General features: G+C 43.5%; 1 protein-coding gene across 1 annotated transcript in view; it reads right to left on the bottom strand.

Moving 5' to 3' along the window:
- The window catches only part of RIT2 (Ras like without CAAX 2), a 275,385-nt gene extending 265,860 nt beyond the window's left edge, over positions 1 to 9,525 (bottom strand). Inside the window, exon 1 of the mRNA XM_006136787.5 lies at positions 9,220 to 9,525. Within this exon, the coding sequence (XP_006136849.3) occupies positions 9,220 to 9,322 (103 nt within the window). The 5' untranslated portion in view covers positions 9,323 to 9,525. The remainder of the gene's footprint in view (positions 1 to 9,219) is intronic.
- Between the last annotated feature and the right edge of the window lie 3,675 nt (positions 9,526 to 13,200).

Genomic DNA, 13,200 nt, shown 5'->3' with positions numbered 1-13,200 from the left:
CTTCTGGAAGACTTTTTGCACAAGAACTTTTCTGCAAAAGAGTTCTTGTGCAAGAAGCTGACAGTGTAGACATAGCCTATCTGTTCTGTGGCTAACAGATTATTTTGGATGTGCTGTGTTCCAATACAGCAATTTTACCCTGAATGGACTGGCTTTGTCTCAATGGTTTTATGAGTAACATAGCCAATCACCTTCATTCAGCCATGCAGGTGTGACTTTTTTCAGGACATGGACAAATCTGACCAGCATTGAAGCATCGTTTAGGGAATAATATCTTTCTTGAGGCAGAGTTATTTTATTAAAATGTTAGGATAACTCAGCTTGTTACTATTCTTAGCAATAATTAGCCAAGAGGATTATGCAAATGTCTCACAGAGTATGCTGTAATCAATTATCATTGGTGTTGCTAAAATTAAGCTGGAAATAAATGGTCTCCAGATTTCAGAGGCTTTTCTGTTTGTCTTTTGTCTATTATTGAATAGAATGTTTAAACCAAGCTAGTTAGACTGTGTTGCTTAGCTGGGGTCGCTCCTGAAACTAGATTCACCACTCAGGCATAGAGCTATGAATATTTATAGTCAAACTCAGTCTCTCTGGCTATGTCTACACTACAGGATTTTTCCGAGATACAAGAGGTATCCCAGAAAATCTCTGCTGCATCTAGGTAACGCATCTGCTTTTCTGCTTTTCGGGGTGGGGAGAGCAGATGTGCTCTTTTGGAAGCCCTGTCTTCCTCCTTCCATGAGAAAGAAGGCCTCTTCTGAAAGTGGAGGCTTTTCCAAAATTTGGCCCAGTGTAGATGGGTCAAATTTTGGAAAAGTTTCTTCTGAAAAAACTATCGGAAAAAAGTATGCAAATTGCGTAATAGATTTTTCCAATAGATTAGTGTAATCTAGACATAGCCTGTCTCTCTATATCTCTCTCTTGCACACACACACATGATCTGTGAAAACACTAAGGCTATGTCTACACTACAGTTTTTTGTGGCAGAGAGTATGCAAATGACGGACACATTAGCAACAGTCACAATGTCGTTACAATATTTTCTGCTGATGTTTTTTGCACAAGGGGGTTTTGAGCAAAAAGAAGCAGTGTAGCCACTTCCGTTTTGAGCAAAAAAAAAAAAAACCTTTTGCACAGGATCCTTATGCCTCTCTTGTTTCTGAGCAAAGACCTCTTGTACAAAAATGGATCGGAGGGGATTATGCAAATGAAGCGTGAGAAAAAGTGAATCCACACTTCATTTGCATTGCCTCTTCCAGCAAAAGTCATAGTGTAGACACAGCCCAAGGGTATTTCTACATTACAGGATATAGTCAAATTAAGATATGCAACTTCAGCTACATTCATTGCATAACTGAAGTTGAAGTACCTTAACTTGACTTTTGGCACTGTCCACACTGCAGGAAGTCAAAGGGAGAACACTCTCCCTTTGACTTCCCTTACTCCTCATGGAAGCAGGGCTACCATTATTGACCAGAGTGCCCCTCAAAGTTCAAATTAGCTGTCATCACTAGACCTCTAATTCGAACCATGATAGATTTACAGCGGCAGCTTCAATCTTCTCTGTACTGTAGTCATACCCTAAGGTTTGTGAACCTCACAAGCTAATTTAGGATTAGTATGAGCAATGTCGAGTAGATCTGTGATTTGCCATCAAAACTAGAGATGACTCGACCCATGAAGTTCACATCTGGATTGAAACTTTGTTGGAGAAAAAAGTTAGGGGAATTTGGAGCGGGGATTTTGGTACAGCTCATTATAGAATGGGGGTCTGTGCAAAATTTGCTTTCAGGTCTAAATGACCTCAAAAGCAGCAGGGTTTCAAAGTGCAGGCTTTGGATCCATCTTGAATCAAAGAAATTCAAAAGAATGGCTTTACTGGGTCTCATCCTCAAAGTGGATGAAATAACATTTTAGGATTCCTTTGCAAGTCAGAAAGGGATCTCACTTTTGAAAACATAACATCCAGTGGTCAGCTCACTTTTGACAAACTGGAACAGTATCCTGCTGTGTCCTCATTAACTGTAGTGAAACTACTTGCTCAGTTATAATATGTCTGATGTAACTCTGTTTCTGTATTTTAATTAAAATAAGCCCAGATGGCTCAGTTGGTTTCTCCTTGCCACTGACTAAATGAGATTCAATTATTGTTGGTTGAACTGAACCTTTGAGGTTAACACATCACTATTCTTAACTAACAATGAGCTAGGAGGGTTGGGATTTAGGCTAGAATTCAAGATTTGGGTTCAGAAGCTAAGGTTTAAATCTGGATGCCCCATCATTAAGATCTCATTATCTATTCCTATTAGGTTTCTGCTACACTGAATGGGATAACTATTGTGAGACTGGCTGTTCTACAATATCTGCCATTTTAGGCCAAAATCATGCAAAAAAATGTTCTGCACTATCTAATCAGAAACAGAAACTAGGCCTCTGGCAGTTTTATATTCCCATCTGGAAACAACACTACAGTGATAGGCTTTTAGTCTTCGAGACCCCATAGGACTCCACGTCATTTTTCAGATACAAACACGATACCTCTGAGGGTTTTATGGAGAGACTCAAATCCCAAGGAGTTCAGGTTTAGAACTCTAACCATGGTCCATCTCGTGTTGGAGTAGGATTTTCACCAGAAATCTGTCAGCTCCAGTGTTCCCTGGAAGCTGAACGCTTGAGCGGTAACCCAGGAGAGTCCAGTGCCACCCAGCTGATTAGCAGAGCACCCCCAGCATTTTTTTTTCTGTGGTGATGCATACCCACACATGCCTCAGAGCACATAACAAAAATGATTCTGCACATGGATAGAAAATATTAGAGGGAACATTGGTCAGTTCTACTGGTAACAGCTCAATTTTCAGTTGACTTCTGCTCTTATTTTTCCATTGGCTTTTGTTGCTATCTTCATGGTGATTTCCAAATATGTTATAATTTTGGGTTCAAATGAGCTCACAACTTCCACATTTCACTTTGAGATTCAGGACAGGAAAAACTCAATATATTCCACTTGTTTTCTCCTTCAAAACAGCCGATTTCACATGATTTCTGTACAAGCCATAAATCATATCCAGTTAGTTCAAAGTAAGGTTTCATTAAAGCCTTATGTCAACCTAGTGCAAGTACTGAGTTAGCAATGAAACCCCAAAGCAAGCAGGTGATTATTTTGCACAAAGTTTGGTACTTTATTGCAGACTTTTTTTTCCTGGTGTAACTGCCACTGGGGCTACGTCTATACTACGAGTTTTCTTGGCAAAAAAATATGCTAATGAGGGATTCATTTACATGAGTTGCAATCTCATTTGCATATTTTCTGCTGCTCCATTTTTGTGCTGGGGTTTTTGCGCAAAGACAAACAGTGTGGACATTTTCTTTTTGTGCAAACCCCCTTTTTCCTCAAGAGGCTTATAACACCCAAAAGGAGATACAGGCAGTCCCCCAGTTACACGGATCCGACTTATGTCGGATCCGCAGTTACAAACGGGGCTTTTCTCGCCCCAGAGGATGGGAGCTCAGATTTAAATCTGCCCCGCTTCATTAGCATAAACATGGCTGCCGCTTTTTTTCCACACGGAGCTTTGCTGGAAAAAAGCGCCAGTCTAGACGCTGATCTTGTGGAAAATAAAGCCTATTCCAAAAGATCCCTTATCCCTTATTTCATAGGGATGTAGTCTAGATGTAGCCATAGTGTAGACGTAGCCTAGGTGTGTGGGTTACACTGGCACTTGTAAAGCAGAGCCAAATCCTCCTTTCATTTATAACAAAGATTGTCCAAATGCCAATCAGTGATAGATACAACTCCTCAGTTGGATTGCTCAATTTACTATGTTTAAGATAAGCAACCAATGCCCTTGGCTTTGAAAAACTTGGTGAGAAATTTTAAGACAGCATGATTTTTGTATAGTTATCTCTTCTGTACTGCATATTTTTGGCTATATCATAAACAATTTGAAGCCATCATTTCTTATTACATTTCTGTCCTCCTCCTTACAAATCAATACAAAGCCAGAAGTTCAGATGTTTTAAAAAGGAGAAAAACTTAGCTGCAGGGGTTTTTGCATCAGTGATTTCATAATATAGTATCATAGAAGAATAGGGTTGGACCTCCGGAAATCATCAAGTCTAACCCCTGCTCAAACAGGACCAATCCCAACTAAATCATCCCAAAGACACCAAATGAATAAATTCTCTTTGTAGTTTCTAGGCCCAGAAGGACTGTGGGGCATAGAGCTTCCCTAGCAGCCAATATGTATGTATGAATTGGTAATGTGAAGGTTTTAGATCATCCTTTGACAGCTTCAGTTATTCAGTCAGGGTATGTCTACACTACCCCGCTAGTTCGAACTAGCGGGGTAATGTATGCATACCGAACTTGCTAATGAAGCCCGGGATTTGAATTTCCTGGGCTTCATTAGCATAAAGCCGGTGCCGCCATTTTTAAAAGCCGGCTAGTGCGAACCCCGTGCCGCGCGGCTACACGCGGCACGGGCTAGATAGTTCGAACTATGTAGCCATTCCGAACTATCTGTACTCCTCGTTCCACTCCTCATTCGGAATGGCTACATAGTTCGAACTATCTAGTCCGTGCCGCGTGTAGCCGCGCGGCACGGGGTTCGCACTAGCCGGCTTTTAAAAATGGCGGCGCCGGCTTTATGCTAATGAAGCCCAGGAAATTCAAATCCCGGGCTTTATTAGCAAGTTCGGTATGCATACATTACCCTGCTAGTTCGAACTAGCGGGGTAGTGTAGACATACCCTCAGAGGTTAGGGGTCTATTACAGGACTAGGTGGAAGAGGATCTGTAGACTGCAGTGTGCAGGAGGTCAGACTAGATGATCTTTTGTAAGGTTACATCTGCACAGCATGCTTATCATATATATAGTAGCCCAGTGCCTATGAGTCTGTAACGCTGAGGTACACGACCACGCCCCCTGGCCATGTACGTCAGTGTCCCACCCCCCTTACCCTCCCGCCGGGGCCCAGCGCAGCACAAGCACCGCTCAGCTGGGCCCCGGTGGGGGAGCAAGTGGCTGCAAGCTGCCATTTGGGGTCGGCGCTCCCCATGCTCGTGCTGCATCACTCAGCTGGACCCCAGCGGGAAGGGAAGGGGGGCGAGGCACTGACGTACACGGCCAGGGGGAATGGCCATGTATGTCACCACCCCCTTTCCCCTCCCGCCGTGGCACTGAGTTCTGCGCCCCTCAGTGGGCCGCCACTGTTGAGGGGAAGGTGGGGCAGTGACGTACATGTCCCTACCCCCTGGCCGTGTATGTCAGTGCCCCGCCCCTCTTCCCCAGTGGTGGCCCAGCTGAGCGCGCAACACTCAGCCGAGCTGCCACGGAGGGAGGGGAAGGGGGCGGGGTGGTGACGTACACGGCCAGGGGGCGGGGCCGTGTACATCACGGCCCCTCCTTCCCCTACCGCTGTGGCACTGAGCTGAGGGCTGCACCCCTCAGCTGGACCACCAGGGGAGCCAGCAGCGCAAGGGGCCGTTTGGGCTCCCCTGCAGCAGGAGGGGAAAGGGGGTGTGGGGCAGTGACATAAATGGCCCCACCCCCTGGCCGTGTATGTCACCGCCCCCCCTTCCTCGTGGCAGCCCGGCTGAGCAGGGAGCACTCAGCCAAGCACCACAGTGGGAGGGGAAGGGGGGCAGGGAGAGATGGAGGGAAGAGAGGTCAGGAGGAGAAGGAGAAGAGAAAGGAAGAGTGAGAGGCAGGAGGGGGAGAAGAGAAAGAAAGAGACGGAGAGAGAGGCAGGAAGCAGAGGAGAGCTGAGAGAGAGCAGGGGAGGTAGGAGGAGGAGAGAGAGAGATGGAGTGAGAGCGCTCAGGAGAGAAGACCTGAAAATCCAATCTTATGACGGGCTAATTCGCTAGTTTCAGAATAAGATATTCCGGAAGATATGTTTTGAAATAGCCTATTTTGAAATAGAGCGTCCACACTACTGGGAAGCCTCAAAATTAGTCCAAGGCAGGGTCCCCTATTATGGACACTCTATCTCAATTTAGAGCCCCAGGAGGCACTGGGGAGGAATAACTTAGAATGGCCCTGGTGAGGAGCTATTTCGAAATAGCAGCAGTGAAGCATTCACTCTGCAGCTATTTCAAAATAGCTATTTTGGAAGAGGAATCATTCCTCATGGAATGAAGTTTACAGAAGTCAGAATAAGCCACCTGTTATTTCGATATTATTTCAAAATAACGGAATTGCTGTGTAGACACTCGCATTGTTATCTCGAAATAACGGTGCAGTGTAGAGGCACCCTGAGAGTCTAGAGTTATTCTGCATAGGTGTCCCAGGGCAGGCGCTTACCCTCACAGCGCCTTCAGTTGGTCACTTGGGGAACCAGTGACCTCCGCTGGTCAGTGTCCCAGCTTCCGTTGCAGACCTTCTGCTGGTTCAGCCCGAAGACCCTTCTTGCCCTACTCATACTGTCCTATGTCAGTGCCCTTGTACTCTGGGGTCCTCTGCTCCCAGGGAACCCCCAATTCCCTACACTGACCTTTCCTCAGTGACCCACTGCCAGTTCTCATCTAGCTCCTGTCTCAGGAAAACTGCAGTCTGAAATGGCCACTCATCATTGGTAAGGGCTGTGGATCTTCTCCTTTTGCCTATTCTGGCTGTTTTCCTACAGCCTTAGTACACTCAGGCCTCGCCTCAGACCCTGCAGCCTGGGAGTGAGTTCAGGCCAGAGCTCCCCAGCTCTGCCTGCCTTTCCCCAGCACTTTTCTGTACCAAGAAGCCTCCAGCTTCCCTGGCAGCCAGGTCCCTCCTGCTCCCCAACACGAGTATCTGTTCTCCTCCCTCCAGGAGCCCTTATTTATACAGCCCAAGCTGGACCCTAATTGGCTGCATCTGTCTCATCTGCAGGCTCCACCCTCTAAACCTTCACTCAAGGCTGGGTTTTAACCCTTAAAGGTTGTCCCATCACAATAAGTAATTTCCTAAATTTTACCATTACCTCAAAGCTGAATAAAATCTAGGGCTGTGTCTAGACTGGCAAGTTTTTCCGCAAAAGCGGAAAAACTTGCCAGCTGTCTACACTAGCAGCTTGAATTTCCGCAAGAACACTGATGATCTCATGTAAGAAATCAGTGCTTCTTGCGGAAATACTATGCTGCTCCCGTTCGGGCAAAAGTCCTTAAGGGCCAGTGTAGACAGCTCAGATGTGTTTTGCGCAAAAAAGCCCCAATCACAAAAATGGCCATCGGGGCTTTTTTGCGCAAAAGCGAGTCTAGATTGGCATGGACGCTTTTCCGCAAAAAGTGCTTTTGCAGAAAAGCATCCGGGCCAATATAGATGCTCTTTTCTGCAAATGCTTTTAACAGAAACCTTTTCTGTTAAAAGCATTTGCGGAAAATCATGTCAGTCTAGATGTAGCCTATGTCTTTCCAATATAGCCCTTATTTCTTCACCCAACTCAGCCCCCCCCCCCCCGCATATACACACAAGCACACACTCACGTGTAAACAAACACACACCCCACCTGCTTTGTTTGCTTCCAACCAGGCTGATTCAGGAAATTCCAAAACATTGGAAGCAGTCTTGTTTTTCATGAAACCATTAACTTCATTTCCAAACAAGGAAGATATGAACTAATTGGAATATACTTCATGTAGGCATCATGACCTTTCCAGTGCTAGAAATGTAGACATTAGTAATCCCTTGAAGTTTCCTCAGTTTGGCCCTGAGATTCATCTCTCATAAGCCAATTCCTTTCTGAATATTTCAGCATGTATATCTTTACTTTAAGTGGTCACAGTGGTTGGGGAGCTAAACTTCTAAAATGAATGATGCTTGTAGAGTCAAGGTAGAAAAAATTGCTGCCACCTTTTGGAAACTCTCAGAAAAAGAAAACAAATTTTGGTTTGTTGCTACTTATGGTAGAAACATATTTCATAGAGACCTTCCTTCCACATAAAAGTGAGTTGGGAAACACATACAGTAAAATATCATCAGAAGCCCAATTTCTCTTATTTTGTGTTGTGAACAGCAGTCGGTTCTGCATAGAACACTGCAATCATTGTCACCTGCTTGGTGAGAGGAAAATCAATGGGGCAGAGTCCTCTTAGGTGACAGAGGCAACCCTAAAACTAAAACTAATAAAATGCTAGATACCACATCTAGATATAGAGAATGATATCCTCACTGCTTACAATGTAACACTTTTCATCTAGTCTTGCCAGGCAGGTCACAAATAGAGCTCATCTACAGTATCAGTACAGTTTTACAGCTTGTTTATTCTGCCTGCTCTCAGACTTGAATGGAAGCTGGACTGTTGGATGCTGTATCACAGCTGTAGAGTCATTTCCAGCAAATTAATTATATAGTTGTTGTGCTGGGCTAAATGTGCTAGTACAAAGACAGACATGACATGCTCAGCAAAGCCTCTTTTCTTTTCTTTTCTTTTCTTTTCTTTTCTTTTCTTTTCTTTTCTTTTCTTTTCTTTTCTTTTCTTTTCTTTTCTTTTCTTTTCTCACTCAAAGAACACTAGTGTCAGTGAGAATAAATCAAACGGTGATAACATCTGAGAAAAATAAAACCTTGTCCCTGGACAAATAATAGCTGCTCTGAAGAGAGGCCACCGCAGGTGATATTATGCCTGGCCGACACTGGACAGCAATATTAAAATATGCTGAGTATCCATCTTATGACCTGGAGAAAGACTTAAACATGCATCCTGTAACTTCCTAGATGGGAGGTGTGAGGACCACTAGCAGAGCCACCATGACACAAAATAAAGAAGTAACTTAGAAGCTGTAGTCATCCTTCACACTTTCTTCTGCACAGCTGACTTGGCAGTCAGTTTTGCAAGCAGTCTCTCTCCCATGCCTTTACGAAGGAGGATTTAGAGGCCCACAAGTTACATATTCACTGGCCAGTGTGCCGGTACCCCTTAAAAAGGGTTACAGTGGTATTGCCACATGCAGAACGGAAAAGTAAGATAACAGCTGCAGGTTGACTATATCTCAATGCCTATAAAGGACAGAAAAGGCTGGCTAAAAACCAGAAAATAGTTCAATGATTTTCTCTGCCACAAAACTAAGCTGACTCATTCTCCCAGTCATTACTTTTGCTTTTTTTCCCTTTTTAATCAAAATGAACTTAAACAGAAAAATGGATGGAGGGGGGAGGAAAGCCTTTATCAAGCCGTTCGTGTGCTCAGAAGTTTACATCCTGATCCCCCCCCACCCTCCCATTGTTAATTTAAAAAAAAACTTACCGCTTTTGCCAACTCCCCCAGCTCCCAGCATCACCACCTTGTACTCCCTGGAGCCTGCTGAAGAATTGCTGGAGGAGCTGATCATTTCATTTTCTAGCTCCATCTCGCACAAGGAACCAGAGGAGAGTGAGAAGGCAGAAAAAAACAACTGACAGGTGCTTGCTCTGATCTTAAACAACTATAAAAGCAGCATAGAAAAGAAAGAAAGGTATGATACAGGAGGTACGATTTATCAGCCTCACACTCACGACTGTTCCTGGGGTAGCTAGAGAAGGTCTCATAGCAACCACTTTAACAGCTTCCAATAAAAATCTCTCTCTGCCCCCTCCCATCTGTGTATCATTCTCTCTGTGTATCTCTTCCTGGACAGAAGCAGTTTTTAAGGCTCAGGAGATGCATGTTGCTGTGTCCTTAGATTTTAAATAAAAGCAACCTGAGGGAAAAAAAATCACACATCTCTTAATTCTTAAGCTTCTCAGTGCAGAACTTAATTTATTTTAAAGAGAGAATGGAGGTGTTTCAGTCAATTATTTTGCCTGTATTCGCTGAATTTGCCAGATATGCACTCAGCTAAGTGACCCATTTCCAGAAAAATAAGGGACAACTTTATAAAATATTTTTCTACTTTTCAACAGTTTCATAAATTACACAAACTCTCTATTTTAGGATTTTCCATAGCATTCATGTTTTTATAGCATTCCCAGTTAGAAGTGTTGAGATTGGGGCCATATGACTGTTTGTCAAAAAACTTGGATTTTCTTCCCATGAAAAACTTTAGAAATTTTTCATTAGAAACAGCCACTATTTGAGACATGGCAGTAATGATTTGAATGTTTGGACAATAGCAGAGGGCACATGGATATATTTGGAAATCTCAGACTTTTCATACATTTTCACACCAGGGATTATCTGGCCAAATAGTCTCACCAGCAGTTCATTATATATTATTCTCATTTTAAAAATATTTCAGCCACCCACCAGGAAGCAGAAAAAAGACACCATGCAACTTATCTGATGGAGTGATCCAAATAATGCAAATAGGCAAAATATTCAACCCAAATACAACTCAGAAGGGTGTGAATGGGAATAGAAGAAAGATAAAGGTAATTGATGAGATCATAGGGTGTTGTAGGAAAGTATGTTTCCATCTGAAAGGCTGAGGCTGACTTCCTACTCCTTCACTTCTTGCAACTGTGTCACAAGATTTAAACAATTGATAGAAAGTAGGATCCAAGCTCTAGAACAAGTACGGGGGTGAGGGAGGAGATCAATAGTACAAATGGCTGGAAAATTAGGGATTGGAGTATTGACTTTTTGTCAAACTTTTTTTCTCCCAGTGGAAATTTACATGTATTGAATTGTTTGGCTAAAAATTGTCAGTTTTCAATGTTTCAATTTTCTGATGAAAACTCAAATTTAAGGAATGCAGGTGCTTTCCCTGTAAAATGGAGGTTAATCAAAACTTAATTTTCCCTGAGCAAAAATCTTTGATGTGATATTTTTGACCAGACATACCCAAGAAATCCAGTGCTTCCTTTCCATTAAATGTTAACGGCCAACATTTATAAAAGATGTCTAAATTTTTAAGCCCCTAAACAACTAGACCAATCTTTAAAATTGGAGCGCACCCAGCAAGTGACATTAAAGTTCATGTTCTATCTTTCACTTTACACTGCCAAGTGATCTTTGGGAGGGAAGAGACTTCAGACATAGCATATGGGAAGGACTTAGATTGCAGCTCCTTGCACAAGGGTGTAGACAAATAGTTTACAATAAGGGGGCAAATGTAAAATGCATTTTGAACACTCAGCAACATCATGCACTGAACTGAGAGTGAACTCCTCCTGATTTATTCTGGAGAAAATATATCAGTAATTGGAACCAAGTAGGTAAATAATTCTCTAGTGCAGCTTTTCCATATAGCTAGCTGCACTATGGATGTAGTGGAGCACACCATTAATGCTGCATCATACTGCTTTATAAAGTGAACAATAATGAGTCACTTGAAACTCAAGGGGGAATTTAAGGAGGCAGAATGTAATTACTTGAGATGGAATTTAGCCAAGACACTGACATTAAATCAGCTAGTTGTACAAAAAGTGCCATTGGATCCTTAATGAATACAACTTGTCTGGACCTTGATTTTACTTGGCATCCAAAAAAGAGCAGTTTCACCAGCCCACTCAGATAGGGGTCAAGCCAATTCTATGTGAAGTCAGTCAGAAGATTCCCATTAGCTTCCCTAGGAACTGGATGAATCTTATTGTCCTTAAAATCATACTCACGTGTTAGTATGGTATTGTCTAAGCAGGAAGAATGCAACATATCATCACCTTTTCCTGAAGCAATTGGGTTTTCCTAGTGGTGTTCCAACCACATAATCGTTCTTCAGGAGCCTTCACCGTGGCAGTAAGTCTTGGTTGACACTAAAATTTTATCATAAGTAGTGAAAGACAGTGAGTGAGTTCAGAGAGAATCTTTGAGAAATCTTCCCACTGAAACTAGCATTGGTCACCTAAAAATACACAACTCTGGACTCATTGTCACTCCTTTACATGATACAGAGCTTGTTCTAATACAGGGGCAGGCAATAATTTCTGATGAGGGGCAACTCCAAGAATTTGGTAAGCCGTCAAGGGCCACCCTCTCCAAGGATACGTTTACACTGCATGGCTATTTCAGGATATCGGAGGTATCCCAAAATAGCTAGCCCACATCTATGCAAGCTGCCCATTATTTCGAAATATTTTTTGAAATATCAGGCATGCTATTTCACCATCCTGGTAAACCTCATTGCACAACAGCTAAGGGATGGCTGAAAATAGTGTGTTATTTTGAAATTTGGTGCTGTGTAGACGTGCCAAATTTCAAAATAAGCTACTTTGAAATAGATTTGAAATAAGATACACAATTTGCATAGTACAAATTGCATATCTTATTTTGAGTTTAGGGTGCTGTGTAGACTCACCCCAAAGGTATTAATGGAGGGGTTCTTGGGTCTGGGATTGAGGTTGGGTGCAGAAAGGAGCTTGTGGTAGGAGATTAGGGAACAGGGTCTTCAAGGCAGGTTAGATGCAGGAATGGATTCTCACCTGGGGGAGAGGTTTAAGAGTGGGTGCAGGATCTGGAAGGGGTGTGTGAGCAGGAGCAGGGGTAGAGGTTCAGGAAGGGGTGCAGAGGGTTTATGTTGTGACTAGGGCAAGAGGGGGTTGTGGCCTAGATTAAGGAGTTGGGATGTGGGAGGAAGTGCAGGCTCTGACTGGGAAATGCTTATCTTAGTCATTTCCTGGCAAGCAGCCCAGCAAGCATAGCCCAGGCAGCTCCCATTGGCAGGCTTCCATCCAATGGGAGCTGCAAGTATTGTGCTGGAGGTGTGGGCAGTGCACAGATACCTCACTCCCCACAAGGGGCATGCTGCTCTGAGATGCACATGCTGTCCCGAGCAGCTGGCCACTCTGAGCTGCTTGTGAGGGCATGGCAGACAGGGAACCAGTCCAAGGATTCGGCTGTGTCAGCGAATATTGGCAGCCCCGAGATTCATGGTGGGTCAGATCTAATTGCCTGGTGGGCTTGATGTGGCCTGTGGGACATTATTTTACCCACCCTTGTTTTAATTGTTTTCAACCACAATCTGATTTTCGACTAATATTGCTTTAATTGTCCCCTGTACAATTGCACACTCATTAATTTAGTAGTGCAAAATCAAGCTTTTAGTCCAGCCCCGTGCCCAAGGCAGGACCAATCCCAACTAAATCAACTCAGCCAAGGCTTTGTCAAACCGAGATTTAAACACCTCTAGGGATGGAGATTCCACCACATTCCTACGTAACCCATTCCAGTGCTTCACCACCCTCCTAGTGAAATAGTTTTTCCTAATATCGAACCTAGACCTCTCCCACTGTAACTTGAGACCATTGCTCCTTGTTCTGCCATACGTCACTATTGTGAACAGCCTTTCTCCAGCCTCTTTGGAACCTCCCT

The sequence above is a fragment of the Pelodiscus sinensis genome, chromosome 6, assembly GCF_052426305.1.
Source record: "Pelodiscus sinensis isolate ZL-2025 chromosome 6, ASM5242630v1, whole genome shotgun sequence".
NCBI classification, from domain to species: domain Eukaryota; kingdom Metazoa; phylum Chordata; order Testudines; family Trionychidae; genus Pelodiscus; species Pelodiscus sinensis.
Note: the sequence above shows the minus strand (reverse complement) of the source record. Positions and strands in the feature narration are given on the sequence as shown.